This window comes from Mobula birostris, chromosome 23 (genome assembly GCF_030028105.1).
Source record: "Mobula birostris isolate sMobBir1 chromosome 23, sMobBir1.hap1, whole genome shotgun sequence".
Lineage (NCBI taxonomy): Eukaryota > Metazoa > Chordata > Chondrichthyes > Myliobatiformes > Myliobatidae > Mobula > Mobula birostris.
The window spans coordinates 9816637-9837514 of record NC_092392.1 but is presented as its reverse complement, the minus strand read 5'-3'; the positions used below and the strand labels follow the sequence as shown (position 1 = coordinate 9837514).

At 41.2% G+C, this 20878-nt stretch overlaps 1 protein-coding gene across 15 annotated transcripts in view; it reads left to right on the top strand.

Annotated features, from left to right (window-relative positions):
- shank3a (SH3 and multiple ankyrin repeat domains 3a) overlaps window positions 1-20878 on the top strand; it is a 1072328-nt gene that overhangs the window by 422778 nt on the left and 628672 nt on the right. For all 15 annotated transcript variants that reach the window (XM_072241114.1, XM_072241121.1, XM_072241124.1 and 12 more), the window contains one exon: window positions 12213-12284. In XM_072241114.1, the coding sequence (XP_072097215.1) occupies window positions 12213-12284 (72 nt within the window). The remainder of the gene's footprint in view (window positions 1-12212; window positions 12285-20878) is intronic.

The following is a 20878-nucleotide window of genomic DNA, read 5'->3' as shown; positions in this document are numbered from 1 at the left end:
GGAGTTGGTGTAGGAGGGAGGGCATAAGATTTTTGGATCATTGGACACTTTTCCAGGGAAGGTGGGACCAGTACAGAAGGGACGATTTGTACCTGAACTGCAAGGTTACTAATATCGTAGAAGGTTGTTAATGCTACACAGAGTTCTAGGGGGATGGGAACCAGAGTGCCAGAAAAGTTCATGGAGAGGTTGTGGAGGCAGATGTTGGTAAGACTTCAATTAAAATTAGGAAGCAAAAGATTAAGCATTGTGCGATTAGTGTGCTGAGCTGCCTATACTTAAATATAAGAAGTATCATAGGAAAAGCGGATAATAGTGCTGAAGATGAGGTAACTGATTTAGAAACAGAGGCAATGTGTAGTGACGAGAGGCTATTGATCAGGTAAATTTGCAGTCAACAGGATGAGCTGCAATATAAAAGTGGACAAAATCAAAAAGGGTGAATACAGGACTGAAGGTGTTGTATCTGAATGCGCATAGTATACCAAATAAGGCACATGAACTTGCAGCACAGTTGCTGATTTGAGGGTATGATGCTGTAGACACCACTGAGTCATGGCTGAAAGATCATAGCTGGGAGCTTTATGTCCAAGGTTACACATTGTATTGAGAGGATAGGCAGGAAATCAGAGGGGGTGGCATTGCTCTGTTGGTAAAAAATGAAATCAAATCATTAGAAAGAGGTGGCATAGGTTGGAAGGATAGAGCTAAGGAACTGCAAGGGTTAAAAAAACCCTGATGGGACTTGTATACAAACCCCCAAACAGCAGTAAGGATGTGGCCTATAAATTACAGTGAGAGATAGAAACTGCATGCCAAAAGAGCAATGTTACAGTCGTCATGGAGGACCTCAATGTGCAGGTAGACTGGGTTAAAAAAAAAGGTTGGTGCTGGATTCCAGGAGGGCAAATTTTCTAGAGTGCCAACAAGACGGTCTTTCAGAGCAGCTTGTGGTTGAGCCCAGCAGAGGGTGATTTATTCTGGATTGGGTGTTGTGCAATGAACCAGAATAGATTAGAGAGCTTAAGGTAAAAGAATCCTTAGGGGAAACTGATCATAATGTGATTGAATTCACCCTGAAATTTGAGAAGGAGAAGCTGAAGTTAGATGTACCGGTATTACAGTGGAGTAAAGAGAATTACAGAGGCATGAGAGAGGAGTTGGCCAGAATTGATTGGAAAAGGACACTGGCAGGGATGTCAGCAAAGCAACAATGGCTGGAATTTCTGGAAGCAATTTGGAAGGCACAGGATATAAACATCTCAAAGAGGAAGAAGTAAGAAACATAGAAAACCGACAGTACAATACAGGCCCTTCAGCCCACAAAGCTGTGCTGATCATGTCCCTACCTTAGAACTACCTAGGCTTTACCCATAGCCCTCTATTTTTCTAAGCTTCATGTAGCCATCCAGGAGTCTCTTAAAAGACCCTAACTTTTCCGCCTCCACCACTGCCGCCAGCAGCCCATTCTAAAGGAAAGTTGACACAACCATGACTAAAAAGAGAAGTCAAAGCCAACATAAAAGCCAAAGAGAGGGCATACTGTATAAAAGAACAAAAATTAATGGGAAGTTAGAGGATTGGGAAGCTTTAAAAAAAAACTACAGAAGAAAACTAAAGAAGTCACAGAGAAGGTAAAGGTGGAATATAAAAGTAAGCTAGTAAGCAAGTAATGAGGATACCAAAAGTTTCTTCAGATACATAAAGTGTAAAAGAGAGGTGAGAATGGATAACAGACCACTGGAAAATGATACTGGAAAGGTAGTAATGGGGGGAGGGTCGACCAAATAGCGGATGAACTAAACTCGTTGGAATTTAGAAGATTGAGGGGGATCTGATTGAAACGTATAAAATCCTAAAGGGATTGGACAGGCTAGATGCAGGAAGATTGTTCCCGATGTTGGGGAAGTCCAGAACGAGGGGTCACAGTTTGAGGATAAAGGGGAAGCCTTTTAGGACCGAGATTAGGAAAAACTTCTTCACACAGAGAGTGGTAAATCTGTGGAATTCTCTGCCACAGGAAACAGTTGTTCATTGGCTATATTTAAGAGGGAGTTAGATATGGCCCTTGTGGCTACGGGGATCAGTGAGTATGGAGGGAAGGCTGGTGCAGGGTTCTGAGTTGGATGATCAGCCATGATCATAATAAATGGCGGTGCAGGCTCGAAGGGCCAAATGGCCTACTCCTGCACCTATTTTCTATGTTTCTATGTTTCTATGAACTGAATAAGTATTTTGCATCAGTCTTCACTGTGGAAGGCATGAGCAGTATGGTGGAAGTTCCAGGTGTCAAGGGTCATAAAGTGTGTGAATTTACCATAACTAGAGAGAAGGTTCTTAGGAAACTGAAAGGTATGAAGGTAGATAAGTCACCTGGACAGATGGTGTACACCCCAGAGTTCTGAAGGAGGTGGCTGAAGAGATCGTGGAGGCATCTTTCAAGAATCACTAGATTCTGGAGTGGTTCTGGAAGACTGGAAAATTGCAAATGTCACTCCACTCTTCAAGAACAGAGAGAGGCAGAAGAAAGGAAACTATAGGCCAGTTAATCTGACCTTAGTGGTTGGGAAGATGTTGGAGTTGATTATTAAGGATGAGGTCTCAGGGTACTTGGAGGCACTTGATAAAATAGGCTGTAGTCAGCATGGTTTCTTCAAGGGAAAACCTTGCCTGACAAATCTGTTGGAATTCTTAGAAGAAGTAACAAACAGGATAGCCAAAGAAGAATCAGTTGATGTTGTACTTGGACTTTCAGAAGGATTTTGACAAGGTGACACACATGAGGCTCTCTACAAGCTATGAACCCATGGTATTACAGGAAAGATTCTAGTATGGATAAAGCAGTGGCTGGTTGGCAGAGGCAAAGAGTGGGAATAAAGGGAGCCTTTTCTGACTGGTTGCTGGTGACTAGTGGTGTTCACAGAGGTCTGTGTTGGGACCAGTTATTTTTATGTTATATGTCAATGATTTGTATGATGGAATTGATGGCTTTGTTGCAAAGTTTGCGAACAATATGAAGATAGGTGAGGGACAGGTAGTTTTGAGGAAGTAGAGACGCTATAGGACTTAGATAGATTAGAAGAATGGGTAAAGAAGTGATAGATGGAATACAGTGTCGAGAATTATGGTTGACTATTTTCTAAGTGGAGAGAAGATACAAAAAACTGAGATTCAAAGGGACTTAGGAGTCCTTGTGCAGGAATCCCTAAAAGTTAGTTTGCAGTTTGAGTCTGTGGTGTGGAAGGCAAATGCAATGTTAGCATTCATTTTAAGAGGACTAAAATATAAAAGCAAGGATGTAATGTTAAAAATTTATAAAGCACTGGTGAGGCCTCACTTGGGGTATTGTGAGCAGTTTTGGACCCCTTATTGTAGAAAGCATGTGCTGAAAGTGGAGAGTGTACACAGGAGGTTCACGAAAATGATTCCAAGATTGAATGGCCTATCATATGAATAGTGTTTGATGGCTCTGGGCCAGTATTTACTGGAATTCAGTAGAATGAGGGGTGACCTCATTGAAACCTATCGAACGGTGAAAGATGGAGAGGATGCTTGCTTTGTGGTAGAGTCTAAGACCAGATTTCACAGTATCAGAGTAGAGGGGTGTCCTTTCAGAACAGTAATGAGGAGGAATTTCTTTCATCAGAGAGTGGCAAATCTGTGGAATTCTTTCTCACGGGCAGCTCTGGACGCTGAGTTTTTATGTATATTTAAGGCAGAAGTTGAAAGAATCTTGATTGGTCAGGCCTTGAAAGGATATGGGGAGAACATAGGAGATTGAGTCTGAGAGGAAAATTGGATCAGCCATGATGAAATGGCAGAGCATAAGCACAAAAAGATCTGCAGATGCTGGGATCAAAGCAATACTCACAACACACTGGAGGAACCTCATGGTTCCGCCTCCTTTTACTACCCATTGTGTTTTCCCCTATTCCTTCTTCACCTTTCCTTTATCTTTCCCCTTACTGGTTTTTCACCTGGAACCTACCAGCCTTCTCCTTCCCACCCTCCCCCACCTTCTTTATAGGGCCTCTGCCCCTTCCCTCTACAGTCCTGATGAAGGGTTCCAGCCCAAAACGTCAACTCATCGTTTCCACGGATGCTGCCCAACCTGCTGAGTTCCTCCAGTGTGTTGTGAGTGTTGATGAAATGGAAGAGCAGACTCAATGGGTCAACTGGCCTAATTCTGCTCCTGTATCTATTGTCTTATGCTCTTATAAAAGTCTATGAAATTACAGGAAAGGTACTAGCATGGAGAGAAAATTGCTGACTGGCAAGAGGCAAAGTGTGGGAATAAAGGGAGCCTTTTCTGGTTGGCTGTTGGTGACTAGTGGTGTTTCGCAGGGGCTTGCTGATTTTGGGACCACTTCTTTTGACTTTGTATGTTAATGATTTAGATGAAGGGATTGATATCTCTGTGACCAAGTTTGCAAACAATATAAAGATAGATGGAGGGGTAGGTGGTGTTGAGAAAGTAGGGATCCCGCAGAAGAATTTAGGTAGATTAAGAAAATGAGCAAGGAAGGGGCAGATGGATTATGATGTTGCAAAGTGCATCTTGGTAGAAGGAATAAAGATGTATACTATTTTCTAATCAGGGAAAAAAATTCAAAAATCAGAGGTGCAAAGAAACTTGGGAGCCCTTGTGCAGGAATCCCTAAAGGTTAACTTACAGGTTGATTTGGTGGTAAGGAAGGCAAGTGCCATGTTAGCATCTATTTTGAGGGGACTACAATATAAAAGCAAGAATATAATTCTGAGGCTTGATAAGAACTTGGTCAGACCACACTTGGAGTAGTGTGAGTAGTTCTGGGCCCCTTGTCTGAGAAAGGATGTTCTGACATTGGAGAGGATCCAGAGGAGGTTCATGAGAATGATTCCAGGAATAAAAGGGTTCACGTACGACAAGTGTTTGATGTCTCTGGTCCTGTACTCACTAGAGTTTAGAAGAATGAGGGAGAATTTTATTGAAATCTATCGAATATTGAAAGGCCGAGGTAGACTGGATACGGAGAGGACATTTCCTATAATGGGGGAGTCTAGGACCAGAGGGCACAGCCTCAGAATAGAGAGACATCCATTTAGAACAGAGGTGAGAAGGAATTTCTTTAGCCAGAGGATGGTGAATCTGTAGAATTCATTGCCACAGACAGCTATGGAGGTGAACTCATTGGATATATTCAAAGCAGAGGTTGATAGGTTCATGATTAGTCAGGGTGTCAAAGGTTATGGGGAACGTGATTGAGAGGGATAATGATTCATCCATGATGGAATGGCGGAGCAGACTCAATAGGCGAATGGCCTAATTCTGTTCATATGTCTTACGTCTTCTCTGTGATAAATACCAATGAGACATACTCCTTTAGGTCATAATAACAGGCAGTCCATTTAATATTCAGCTCTTCTCTTTTATGGGGAAGAATGGTTGTCATTGCAGCTCATGTGGGCTGTCTAGTTTTGTAAGACTATAAGACTATCAAGAAGATGTTATAATGTCTGATCTGCTGCTCTGTCTGGTATCCTCACTGGTATGGTCAGGTAGTGGAATTGTTGAGAAGTGCAAAAGAAACTGCAGATGCTGAAAATATGAAATGAAATGGCAAATGCAGGAAAAGTCATTTTGATTCTCACAAATCTTACCTGGTTGAATTTGACATTTTATCTTCAATGGCTCAGAATAAAGACCATGGTTGACCTACCACCCAACTTATTTACTGTTGATACTCGCAAATTAAGAGAATTTACTCTTTTTGAATTTTGAATTTTGAATTTTGCTCAACATTAGAAGGGACTTTTGCAGAAATAGTTATTAGGTTTCACTATTGTTTAGTAAGGTATATATGTATGGTCAAATTCCCTGTAATTTATAGCTTTGTGCTCACCTATTTTCTGACAATATGTTTGGTTAATTTTGTGTCTTTACTTATTATTTTTTACTTATTTTCAGAGGAGGGTAATATTTTATCACTATGTAATACTTACATACCTCAAAGTTTCAAAGTGCATTTATTATCGAAGAATGTATAAATTATTCAATCTTGATATTTGTTTGCACAAGCATTCACAAAGCAAGGAACCTGAAAGAACACAATTAAAATATAGACCAAGCCCCTGGTGCCCACAGAGAAAGCGCAAAAAAACACAGACGAAACAAATCCTATACAGTAAACAATAGAACCAAACAACGAGGGCATTCCGAACCAAACTGAGTCTGTAGATCCAAGTCCCAGGAGCAGCCCGGAGTCAGCCCAAAACCACAGTATTCACTCCGTCATATTAGCGGGGTGTATTGTTACAGAGTTTGCAGGCACAAGGTACAGCAGCCAGGGACAGCCTCACAGCCTTAGTGTCGCAGAGAGAGAAGCCCTGGACTATCTGGGCTGGCATTTAAATTGCCCAAACCTCGCACTAGGACCCAGCCCCAATGCTGGGGATGCGCTCCAGGCCTAGGTACTGTACACTTAAGTAGCATATCTCACTGGGAGCTAAGGGCCCAAGATGAATAGTTGCCTCAGTTCTCTCACTTTCACAACTCTGAATTACATATTTTTGTCCTGAAATTTAATATATCTCAGTTAAGACACATAAATAACACAACTTATGATTTCACGATCTCTCCACTAAATACTTTCCTAGTGTAATCACTGTTGGCAGAGGACAATTCCATATTTACAATGCTTTCTTTGAACTACAACCATACAATTTGATTTTTTGTTTTGGCGGCTATAGGTTAAAACCAGCCAGAACACCACTACCTTTTCTCATAATGTTAGCATGGCATAGCAAGTTTAGACAAAAATTTGTGATTTTAAGTCTTGGGTTCAGAACATCATCTTTTGGCACCTTGCTTAGACTGCCACTGTAGATTATGTCCTAAAGTTCACAGAATGAGAGGATGAATCTCTGATGTAGAGTGAAGAATGGTTTACATTTTTCTCGGTGAAATAAGCATGTGAGAAAATAGACCTCATACTTCCTGAGTGTGAGAGTTTGCCTCTGTAAAATATACCAAAAATTTCTATGAAATTTCAAACAAAAACAGAAGCTACTGGAAATACTCAGCAGATCAGACAACTCCAAAGACTGAGTCCATGGATGAAGAGAAGGAGCCTTCTTACCTTCCACCATCCTGGGATCCAAACTTCTTCACAAGTGAAGCAAGAAAACACTGGCATTCTCAGTATACAACGTTCGCTCTTCACCAGGCGGTCTCCATTACATTGGAGAAACCAGCGACAGATTGGGTGATTGTTTTATGGAGCACCTGTGTTCATTCCACACATGTGTGACCTTGAGCTTCCTGTTTCTTGCCACTTGAATACTCTACCCACTGTCACTGTGACCCATTTGTGGGCTCTTGCAGTGTTACAATGAGCTCCAACCCAAGCATAGGGAAAAGTACCTCATTTTCCATTTGGTCACTTTGCAACCTTCCAAACTCAATACTAAATTCTTCGGCTTTAGATAACTTGCTCATTTCATCTATATCAAAACTGGCATTTCTTCTGTAAATCATCCATTTGGGCTTTTGGCTCAGTTTAACTCTATTAGTTTAGTCTTGCCTGCAGGGCATGTCCCATATCTCTACTATTGGCAACGCATGATAAAGACAAAAAAACTATAATCACTCTTTAATCCATTTGTCCAGATAATTACCCCCACGATACTTTTGAGCTTACTTTATCAAAGATGCTCTCTTTGTTTTCTCCAAACTTATTATCTCTTTCTCTGCAAATTAGAATGACCATTTTTTCTCTTGCTCAGTTCTGATGATGGATCTTTGACCTGAAATGTTAACTCAGTTTCTCTTTCCACAGATGCTACTTGACTTGCAGAATGGTTACAGCATTTTCTGTTTTTATACCCAAATAGTTCAATGCTAGTGGGGAAAAAAAGCAATGATCTTCTGTTGTCCTGTGTTCTTCTTAGATAATGCATTCCAGAAAAATACCAACTGGATGTTGTCATTTCAACTGTTATTCCCTTCTACTCTTTCTATTGTAACATTTTTAGAACTAATTGAACTTCTGGGAAAACTGGGTACAAGGCAATGAGTCGCGTTAGGTGACAAATCAGATCTCTTGCTGAGTGAGCATTTCGCAGACAGTGACCAAAACTCCCTGCCTGACCTTCAGCATAGCCTTGGACAGGATAGGAGCAGATGGTATTGGAATGTACTTAAATGAGTGAGAGGTAATTATGATGCTGTTAGGCAGGAATTTGAAGCATAAATTGAGAAAGGATCTACTCAGGGAAATGCACAAAGGAAATGTGCAGGTAGCTTTGGGAACACTTGCATGGGGTTCTCAAGAGGTCCACTGAGGCAGGGAAAGGGTGTCAGTGTGAGGAACTGTGAAAGGTGGAACATCTAGTCAAGAGAAAGAAAAAAGCATATTTAAGGTTTAGAAACCAAAGATTAGACAGTGCTCTTCAAAGTTACAGGGTAGCCAGGCAAGAGGTTAAGAATGGATTTAGGAGAGCTAGGAGTCATGAGAAGATCTTGATGAGTCAGATGAAGAAAACCCCTCAGGCATTCTACACATATGTGAAGATGAAGAGCATGACTAGAATCAGTGTAGGTTTGATGAGGGATAGAAGAGGAAGCATGTGCCTGGAGTTGGAGGAAGTATGGGAGGTCCTTAATGAATACTTTGCTTCAGTATGCATCAGTGAGAGGCCTTGATGAATGTGACATCAGCATAGAACAGGTTGATATGCTAGAACATGTCAACATTAAGAAAGAGGATGTATTTGAAATTTGAAAACTATTAGGATGGATAAGTCCCTGAGGCTAGACAAGATATACCCCAAGTTACTATGGGAAGCAAAGAGAGAGATCCCTGTGTCCTAACTGGCCACAGGAGTCATGCCAGTGAACCGGAAGATGACAAAAGTTATTCCTTTATTCAAGAATAGTTATAGGGATAACCCTTAGAATTACAGACCAGAGAGTCTTACTTCAGTCGTGGGCAAACTATGGAGAGGATTCTTAGAGACAGGACTTACAAGCTTGCAAGCATGTGGGAAGCATAGTCTGATTGGGGATAGTCAACATGGCTTTGTGAAGGGCTCGTGAGCCTAATTGAATTCTTTGAGGAAGCAAAATATAGTGAAGAGTTCAAAGCAATGGATTCAGAATTGGCTTGCCCACCAAAGACAGAGGATGATAGTAGTTGCAGGGTGTTCTTCCTGGATGTCGGTAACCACAGGGACCTGTTCTGGGAACCCTGCTCTTTAGGATTTTTATTATAACTTGGATGAGGAAATGGAAGTTTGAAAGATAACATGAAGATTGGTGGTGTTGTGGACAGTGTAAAATGTTGTCATAGATTACAACTTGACATTGATAGGATGAAGAGCTAGGGTGAGAAGTGACACATGGAATTCAATCCATCAATGTGTGAAGTGATTCACTTTGGAGGGTTGAACTTGAAGACAGAATGCAGGGTTAATGGCAAGATCCTTTGTAGTGTGGAGGAACAAAGAGTTCATCTGGTTCACATCCATAGCTCCCTCAAAGTTACAAGACAAGCAACTTGCCTTAAGAAGGCATATTGTGTTGGTGTATGTTAGTTGGGGAACAGAGTTCAAGAGCTACAAGGTTGTGTTCCAGCTCCATAAAGCCCTGGTTAGACCGCATTTAGAGTATTGTGTTCAGTTCAGATCACTTCATTGTAAGAAAGTTGTGGAAGTTTTAGAGAGAGTGCCGAGGAGATCCAACAGGTTGCTGCCTAGATTAGAGAGCATGACTTTTGAGGATAGGTTAAGCAAGCCATGACTTTTCTCTTTAGAGAGAAGGGGGATGAGGGGTGACTTGATAGAGGTATACAAAATAATAAGAGGGATAAATAGAATGGACAGACAGAGACTTTCCCAGGATAGAAATGGCTAATAAAAGGGAGCATAACTTTAAGGTGTTTGGAGGAAAATATAGGTAGATGTCAGGGACAGGTTTTTATATAGAGACTGGAAGGTATGTTTGAACACACTGCCAGGAGTGGCGCCACAGGGGTATTTAAGAGACCCTTAGATAGGTAGGTGAATGAAAGATAAATGGAGGGTATGTGAGGGGGAGGGTTTTGATTGATCTTAGAGTCTGCTACAGGGTCGGCACAACATTATGGGCTGAAGGGCCTGTACTGTGTTGTAATGTTCTATGTTTTATGTTCTGAAACAGAATGGATAGTAGTTGTTATGTGATGATAAATAAAGGTTATCTTTGTCTGTTAAAAATAGGAGCTAATGGCTTTGAAGGAGATTCTCAGCTGCAGGTGGAGATGAAATGAGGTCAGATGTGTGGGAGATGAAAGAAATACGAGTGAGGGCAGCATTAATAGGGATGGAAGGGAAACTCCATTTCTGAAAAAGAGAAGGCATCTCGGTTGTCCTGGACTTGAACCTCATCTTGAGGACAGATGTGGCAGAGGCGGAGAAAATTGAGAACGTTTTTACAAAGTGACAGGGTGGGTAGAGGTATAGTCAACATAGGTGAGAGAGGTGTCAGAGATGGACCAAGTAAATCTGAGGAAAATATTGAAGATGGAGGCAAAGATGATGAGATTGGTGAGCTGAGCATGAGGATATGAGCTGCACCAATGCAGTCATCAATGTGGCAGAGAAATTGTTAGAGAGCACTGGTGTCGACTTTGAATATACATCGTTCCACATAGCCAATGAAAAGGCAGGTGCAGTTGGTATCTATGCAAGTACTTTTTGGGGGATTGCTGATTCTATTGTACTCAATCTTTATGTGTTTTAAATGACTTCTCTCTCTAGACATAAATGCTAGTATTCATCCTTTGATTTTTTTTATTTTGTGTTTTTTCAAGGATTCATAGAAACATAGAAAACCTACAGCACAATACAGGCACTTTGGTCCAGAAAGCTGTGCCAAACATGTCCCTATGTTAGAAATTACTAGAGTTACCCATAATCTTCTCTTTTTCTAAGCTCCATGTATCTATCCAAAAGTCTCTTAAAAGACCCTATCGTATCCGCCTCCACCACCGTTGCCGGCAGCCCATTCCACACACTCACCACTCTCTGCGAAAGAAACTTACCCCTGACATCTCCTTTGTACCTACTCCTAAGCATCTTAAACCTGTGCCATCTTGTGGCAACCATTTCAGCCCTGGGAAAAAGCCTCTCACTCTCCACACGATCAATGCCTCTCATCATCTTGTACACCTCTATCAGGTCACCTCTCATCCTCTGTCGCTGCAAGGTGAAAAGGCCAAGTTCACTCAACCTTTTTTCATAAGGCATGCTCCCCAATTCAGGCAACATTCTTGTAAATCTCCTCTTCACATCCTTCCTATAGTGAAGTGACCAGAACCGAGCACAGTATTTCAAGTGGGGTCTGACCAGAGTCCTATATAGCTGCAACATTACCTCTTGGCTCCTAAATTCAATCCCATGATTGATGAAGGCCAATACACCGTATGCCTTCTGAACCACAGAGTCAACCTGCACAGCAGCTTTGAGCGTCCTATGGATCCCAAGATCTCTCTGATCCTCCACACTGCCAAGAGTCTTACCATTAATACTATATTCTACCATCATATTTGACCTGCCAAAATGAACCACTTCACACTTATCTGGGTTGAACTCCATCTGCCACTTCTCAGCCTAGTTTTGCATCCTATCAATGTCCTGCTGCAACCTCTGACAGCCCTCCACACTATCCACAACACCCCCAACCTTTGTGTCATCAGCAAACTTGCTAATCCATCCCTCCACTTCTTTATCCAGGTCATTTATAAAAATCACAAAGAGAAGGGGTCCAGAACAGATCCCTGAGGCACACCACTGGTCACGACCTCCATGCAGAATATGACCCGTCTACAATCACTCTTTGCCTTCTGTGGGCAAGCCAGTTCTGGATCCACAAAGCAATGTTTTCTTGGATCCTATGCCTCCTTACTTTCTCAATAAGCCTTGCAAGGGGTGCCTTATCAAATGCCTTGCTGAAATCCATATACACTACATTACATGCTAAATGTAATTAACCATGATCTCATCAGAGTGTACATGAGCAAATTTTTCTTGGGCTGAATTTCAGTTTCCATCCCATGAATGAAAGCCTAGCATTTCACGAAGTGCACTGCACAGCTTTCAGTTTTACATCTGGTTCTCTGGGTTGAAAAATATTTGATTCATTATACCTTTAGCTTCCCTTAATCATGTGACTTTCTCTACTCTTCTCTTTACAGTTCCGATATAAGAAACGAGTGTACAACCAGAGTCATATAGAAGAAAAGCAATTGGCCAAACTCCACACAAAGGTAGGTGCTGCCTGTGTTCTGAAGTTAACAAAAGTACAGTACCACAAATATCAAATTACACACAGGAAAAAAATCTGCAGACACTGGAAATCCTAGCAGCACACACAAAATGCTGGAGAAACTCAGCAGGCCAGGCAGCATCTATGGAAAAGAGTATAGTTGATGTTTCAGATGTGATGGAGGGTTTTGGCCCAATTTGTTGACTATACTCTTTTCCATAGATTCTGCCTAGCCTGCTGATATCCTCCAGCATTTTGTGTTTGTGCACAAATATCAAATTGATAACATCGCCAGGACTGTGCACTGCCAGTTTCATAGTTTGCAACCTACCCCAGATGATGCTCATTTTTGTGGTATCTAATGCTTTCACCTCATTCGATGTAACTCATGACAATTGTTTGACGACTATAGCCTTCTATCTTTCATGTTGGTGTCAAAGATGGCATTTCCTGAACTGTCTTGATGTAAAAGGAAGGTTATTACTACTTTTTTTCCCTATATCCTTATCTTATTGAAGTTTCAGATTCCAGCTATTGGCAGTACTGTTCCTATTTAGTGGTTTATCAGTCGCTGTTCTGGAGTAGAAGCAAATACCAGAGACCGCAGTTTGCATTGGTGTGGGCTGCTTTTGCTTTACCCAGAAGCCACTTAAGTTTTTCAAGCATTTTCTGTTGTTCCATAAAAAGGTGGATAGTGCTAATGTTATGAGAGTGGATTCCATGCAGTCATACGCTATGCTAATTTATCAATTTGTCAGATTGAGCAAATATAATTAAAGCATCAACCGTGAAGAGAATACATCGGACCTTTGTCCAAGCACAATCTCGTCAACAATAAATTCCTCTGTTGCTCCCATGAATCTGCACACATCACAAGTTGTTTGTCATCTTTCTGCTTTTCTTTCTTACTACTAGAATGATTCACAATCTTTTTCATACATCGATTTTACCTTCTATATGTGATGTGCATATGCAGGTCTTGCATTTCTCTCTTCATAGATTTGAGTACAAACATTCATTTTCCTCTTAGAAAAAAGTATTCAGAAGAGGTGATCTCATCTTGCATGTGGGAACAATTTTTACAGCTTTGTGTCAAATGATATACCATACTGGTGCTTTTTGATCAATGGCTTTGATTCAGGCAGACCTTTGCCATGTTTACTTGTTCCATTTTTGTGACTTAGTGGTGTCTTTCCAGCAGGAAGAATCGGGTGATTCTGTGTCAAATATCTATCAATCTCCACTTTGAATAAATTTAATGATTCTATATCTGCAGCACTCTGGAGTAGAAAATTCCAGAGTCAAGATGTTTTGAGACAGGAATTTCCACCTTTACAACAGCTTAAATTGTTACTCCTTGTAACAATGCTTGAGGAGTCATATTACTAAAGGTCTTTAAGTTATATTCAAAATTGGGATGTGGTCACCTTGATGAACCATCTGACTTTTGACCTCAGTACTTAGAACACGCTGGAGGAGCTCAGCAGGTTGGGCAGCATCGTGGATAAGATCTGTCAACGTTTCAGGCCGGAACCCTTCGAAGGGACGAAGGGTCCTGACGAAGGGTTCCGGCCCAAAACGTCGACAGATCTTTTCCACGGATGCTGCCCGAGCTGCTGAGCTCCTCCAGCGTGTTGTGAGTATTGCTTTGACCCCAGCATCTGCAGATTATTTTGTGTTGACCTCAGTACTTGATTGTTGTGTATTTATTATTTCAGTAATATTTGAGTAATATTGTAAATTTATTGTTTGAAGCATTCTTGTTTGTTTAAATAATTCATTACAGGTTGTATGAAAAATTACGTGAATAGTATATGTCATTACACCACAACTTCATACTTGTGCACCTTGCTAAAAGTAAATGCATCCCTCTCACTGGGCACATATACAAACATGGCTCGTTAGCTATCTCTGCTAAAAGCCATGCGGCTCAGCAGTGAGAAGGCCACCTTTCATCAGCAATGTATGTCTCGGATCGGTATGACTTGGGGTCAAGCAAACAGGAAAGGTGGGATGTTCCAGGGAGGAACATGAATTGTAGTGAATGCTGTGTAAATACTGCTACATGCAAAGTTATCATTAACCTGAAGATTAACAGATTGTACATCAGCATAAAACTACAAAAGAAATATATTTACCAAACTTTCAACTTTTGCAAACAGAGAAAGAAAACAAAATTAGAAGTGCCCATTACAGTTAAAGCAGTCTAAATGTGCACATAAACACTGGAGCTCGTTTCTGGAGTAGTTGGCTGTATAGCTTACTTACACACTGAACCCACAGTCTGTTTGAAAGTATCTGCCATGGTCCGACTTTCCTCAAAGATCATCCAGAATGATCTGGTTCCCTTGGGAGTGTTGGTTCTTCCTCCATGGAACCAATCATTTGCACAAAGCACTTCTTACAACGGGGACTCTCCTTCAAATGACATTCTGCAGCATCTTCCCTTGTGCCTCGCTCTGCAGTTCCTGCTGAAAAACACCCAAACCAGACTACCGTTCTTCAGAAATCTGCTCCTGCCTAGCACTCTTCGATGTTCCAATGGACAGAAAATTACAATCGCCTCCAGTTCATTACATAACACCTAATCCAGTATAGCTGATCCCCTAGTAGGCTCAATGACTAACTGCTCTAAAAAGTTATCTCTTAGGCATTCAACAAACTCACTCTCCTAAGATCCATTACCAATCTGATTTTCCCAATCGACCTACCATAACATTGCCCTTTTGACTCACCTTTTCTATTTCCTGTTGTAACCTGTTGTCCACCTCCCAGCCACTGTTGGGAGGCCTGTATATAACTGTCACCAATGTCCTTTTACCTTTGCAGTTTCTTAACTCAATCCACAAGGATTCAACATCTTCGGATTCAATGTCACATTTTCTACTGATTTGTTGCCATTCTTTACCAGGAGGGCCACACCACCCCTTCTGCCCCTTTCCTATTCCTCTGATACGGTATGTAACCTTGGGCGTTCAGCTCCCAACTACAACCATCCTTCAGCCACGATTCAGTGATGGCCACAACATCATACCTGGCAATCTGTAATATTGCAACAGCAGATGTAAACTTCCCACTATTGCAACTGTAGATGTGAAGTTCCCACTATTCAGGGCATTTACAGGGGAAGGCGATGAGTAGGCAAGGTGAGAGAGGGAAAAGGGCAGGGGTGATAGTGAAGGAGAGGGATGGCCATGGCCATCTCATTTTTCCTCCCTCACCTTATCTCCTTTTCCATCTCTCACCTTAGTACCTTTCCTGCTCATCACCTCCCTCCGGTGCTCCTCCCCACTTTTCTTTCTTCCATGGCCTTCTGTGCTCTCCTACCCGACTCCCCTTCTCTAGCCCTGTATCTCCTTCAGCAATCAATTTCCCAGCTTTTCACCTTACCCTCCCCCTCCCCCACCCCAGTTTCACCTATCACCTTGTGTTTTCTCTCCCCTCCCCCATCAGGTAAGGCACAAGGAATCAGTACTAACACACACAAAATGCTGCAGGAACTCAGCAGGCCAGGTAGCATTGATGGAAAAGAGTACAGTCGCCATTTCCGGATGATACACTTAGGCAGGACTGGAGAAGAAAAGATGAGTAGAGTTAAAGTGTATCATCCGGAAATGGCGACTGTACTCTTTTCCACCAATGCTACCTGGCCTGCTGAGTTCCTGCAGCATTTTGTGTGTGTTAGTACTGATTCCTTATGCCTTACCTTCCTGGACTAGATTACCATACAAGGCCTTGTTGAAAGCTTACTGAAATGATCATTTTACAAGAAAGGTCCATCAGATTGGATTATGCTTATTGGAACCCAGCAGAAGGAAGCACTGAGCATTTGAACTATATAACATAATAGATGGTTCAAAGGAACTATGTGTCATCGGCTAAGCTAGAAGGAGGAGGTGTAATTTCAGAATAAAGAGCGCCTTGTTAAGACAGAGATGAGATACTTCTTTTCTCAGAATAAATCCATGGAAATCTTTATTGTAAAGAAATGTGGAGACTTAATATATTGAAGGCAAGGATAAAGATTTTTTTTTGTCTAGTAAATTAAAGGATTATGGAATCAGGTAAAAAATTGGAACTAAGATTGAGATCAGATCAGCTATACTTTCTTATATTCTCTACTTTCTTAGAGGCTTGCGTAATTCAGTATATCATCTAAAACTTTAATAAACTTCTATAGATGCACAACAGAGAGTTTCCTTACTGATTGTATTAGGGCCTGGTGTGCAAACACCAATACCCAGAAACAGAAATGGCCAGAGAAAATGGTGGATACAGGTCTATTCATTACAGACAAAGCCCTCCCCATCACTGATTACATTTACATGGAGTGCTACTATAAGGAAGCAGCAGCAGCTGGCATCAAGGTCATGCCCTCTTTTTGGTGCTACCATCAGGCAGCAAGTACAGAAACTACATTAACAGGTTCAGGAAGTTATTATCTTAAACCAATGTGGATAACTTTAATCACTACTACTCTGAACTGATTCTATGACCTACAGGCTCACCGACAAGGACTCTACAACTCCTGTTCTCAGTGTTCTTTTTTATTTGCACAATTTTTCATTCATATATTGGTTGTTTTTGTTTGATTACATATAGTTTTTCATGATATTCTGATTTTTTTTTCTTTTTTCCTGTAAATGCCTGCAAGAAAACAAATTTCAAGGCAGTATATGGTAATATATATGTACTTTGCTAATAAATTTTAATTTAAACTTTGAACCTTGAATTCAATGGCATTGCAGCTTGAAGTGTCCGTACGTCCCACACCTATCATTTTGTTTGTCTTTATTTTTTCATATACAGTAAATTTGATGGAAAATTACTACTTTAAGTGATTAGAAATCACGGTTGTGCTGGTGGGCTTAAATCAAATGCATGTCATAAGCAGAAATATTGTATATTAAATTGGAAAAACTACAATCTGCGGGCTGTTTCATTTGGAAGAAGTTTGATGGAGCTCAGGGCAGTGAAGTTGGGGATAAAACACAAGGGCATGTTTTCTGGGTTCACGTGGGAATATACTTCGGGAATTGGTTAAGGATATGGAGTGAACCAGAGAGTGCTGGGGGAACTTGTAGAATGCTGAAATATGAAGGGCAGGAGGGTATGTCTAATCAGGGCATCATGTTGGCCCTGTCAATAGCTAATTTAACAGAAACTCCAAACATTTTATGGGGTTTGGACCCTTTAACTCTGAATCATCCAGCAACTTAATTGAATGGGACTGTATCTACAAGATTTGTTAATAATGTTAAATCCGGTAAAAGTTGAATGTAGACAAGAAGCTGGCAGTGTGTTGTTGAAGACTTGAGTGTAGAAACGAATACTTTGGTACAATCTGGAATACTACTTTTATAAATATCTTCCTGCCCTGGCAAGATTCATGGGTTGTCAATCAGCAAAAAAGTTTTAAATCTCAACCAGTTTGGAATTAAACATGACCAACATATGAAAGATCAGCAGGGCTTGCCAGGTCAGTGTCATCCAATGATTAGAATCAGAATCAGGTTTATTATCTCTGGCACGTCATGAAATGTGTTAACTTTGCAGCAGCAGTTCAATGCAATACATAATATAGAAAAACACCTGTGAATTACAGTAAGTTTATATATGGATATTAAATAGTTAAATAAGGTGTGTAAAAACAGAAATAAAAAAGTGGTGAGGTAAGGTTCATGGGTTCAATGTCCATTCAGAAATCTAATGGCAGAGGGGAAGAAGCTGTTCCTGAATTGCTGAATGTGTATTTCAGGCTTTTGTACCTCCTGCCTGATGGTAACAATGAGAAGACGGCATGTCTTTTCCAGGCACTGCTCCTTGAAAATGTCTTGGCTACTACAGAGGCTAGTGCCCATGATGGAGCTTACTAATTTTACTAGTTTCTGTATCTTAGTTCAACCCTCTGCAGTAGCTTCCTCATACCAGTTGGGGATGCAGCCGGTCAGAATGAGCTCCATGGTACATCTGTAGCAATTTCTGAGTGTTTTAGGCAACGTACTAAATCTCCTCAAACTCCTAATGGAATATAGCTGCTGAACTATTACATTAACCAAACTATGACTTGTGCTTTACTTGTGCTCATTTTTAAATGCCTTGTATTTAAATGCTGCAAAAGAAATTGTGACTGATGTGTCAAAGTGCGGACACCCTGATAACCTAAGCAAGAAAAACATAGACAACCAGGATTCAACAGCATCTGAGAGTAGAATGATGTTATCCGTATACCATATGAAAGCTTTAGTGTTATGCTTTGTCCATCAGGAGAGGGAGAGAGTGGAAAACAAATGCATATTTTTTTAGAAAGTAGATTTGGTAGTGATTAGTGGAGGGTCACATTCTCCAGCCAGCAGCTGAGCATATGGATAAATGTTCTTTTGTTCTGCTTGGACAATGCCTCATTCAGTGGATGGACTGGATCAGCACATTGTGGCCTTTGTAGACAACATCTCTAAAGTGGTAATTTGAGTTTGGAGTGGAGCAATTTCTTTGGACGAAGACTGGAGGGCACATAACAAATTTCAAGTCATGTTACCGATTTCCAAACTTCATACTGAGCTAGCTCATCCAAAATTGTACTGTTCATTTCCAAAAAATGGCTTGATATTCTGGCACCCATTTTATGGAGCGGGTGGTAGACCTGAGGACAGCTAGGGTACCAGTGACCCCTGTTTCCATCCAGGGGGTCAGTGTGGACATGGTGGAGGATTACAAATACCTGGGGATACGAATTGACAATAAACTGGACTGGTCAAAGAACACTGAGGCTGTCTACAAGAAGGGTCAGAGCTGTCTCTATTTCCTGAGGAGACCGAGGTCCTTTAACACCTGCCGGACGATGCTGAGGATGTTCTACGAGTCTGTGGTGGCCAATGCTATCATGTTTGCTGTTGTGTGCTGGGGCAGCAGGCTGAGGATAGCAGACACCAACCGAATCAACAAACTCATTCATAAGGCCAGTGATGTTGTGGGGATGGAACTGGACTCTCTGACGGTGGTGTCTGAAAAGAGGATGCTGTCTAAGTTGCATGCCATCTTGGACAATGTCTCCCATCCACTACATAATGTACTGGGTGGGCACAGGAGTACATTCAGCCAGTCTCATTCCACCGAGATGCAACACAGAGCGTCATTGGAAGTCATTGCTGCCTGTGGCCATCAAACTTTACAACTCCTCCCTTGGAGGGTCAGACATCCTGAGCCAATAGGCTGGTCCTGGATTTATTTCATAATTTACTGGCATAATTTACATATTACTATTTAACTACTTATGGTTTTATTACTATTTATTATTTATGGTGCAACTGTAATGAAAACCAATTTCCCCTGGGATTAATGAAGTATGACTATGAGTATGACTATACTGCAAGCTTACTTATTTCACAAATACAAGAGATTTTGCAGATGCTGGAAATCTTGAGCAACATACATAAAATAATACTGGAGGAACTCAGAAAGTCAGGCTGCATTTATGGAAAGGAATAAGCAGGCGGTGTTTCAGGCTGAGACCCTTCATCGGGACCCGAAAGGAAGGGAGAGAAGCCAGAACAAGAAGGTGGGGAAGGGAAGAAATAAGCAGCTTGGAAGAGATAGGTGGAAAAGGTATAGGGATGAAGGAGAAAGAATCTAATGGGAGAGGACAGTGGACCTTGAAAGAAAGAGAGGCAGAGGGGCAACTAGGGGGAAATGATGGGCCAATAATGAGAAGAGGTGTGAGCGCAACCAAAATGAGGAATAGAAAAGGAAAAAGGAGGGAGGAGGAGAAATTACCAAATGTTAAAGAAATCAATGTTCCTGCTTTCAAATTGGAGACTACCCATCGGAACATGTGGTGATACTCCTCTAACCTGAGTTTGGCTTCATCATAGCAGTAGAGAATAATGTGCCGGATACAGGGGCTCGAAAGGTGGTAGATAAATACAACAGAACCCTATCCCTGTTTTGACAGCAGAAGGATGAAGTGAGGGCAGATGTACAGGAATGGAGGAGATGCAGAATTGATGGAAACCTGTACTTTGAAACTTTGAAAATAGAGGACAACTCAGATGTACTAAAATAGAAAGCCTCATCCAGAGAACAGATGTGGCAGAGACAGAACTGAGAACTTTCATAGAGGATGGATGAATTTCACAACCTTTTCAGTAGGTGAATACTTTCTTGTGCTGTCTTGCTTTCCTTTTTAATACAGCTTCTTCCAGCTACGGTAACAATTGTCCATTGTTCAAGAGATGCCACTTACTTAGGTAGGGAAATAGCTGGACTTCCAAAATCAATACATGAGTGGACAAAATTTTAAGAGCAATTTCAATTGCAACATCACAATGTGTTTCATGCTGCTGGTTCATAAAATTGAATCATCTGTTTAACAAGAATTTGCAGATTATGAGACAATTTTTTAGCTGTTGTACTGTTATTTGCCTTCTGCCTGCAACACTGCGCTTTAATTATGCACCCAACAAAAATTTTGAGCCATATTGAAAATCTGGTCTGAGCCTGCACAACTGTGTTGGTAAAAAGGATCTTTAGTTATTAGTGCATTGTGTTTGGGTTGGAGGAGAAGTTATTGGACTCACTTGCTCTGAAAATAGACTC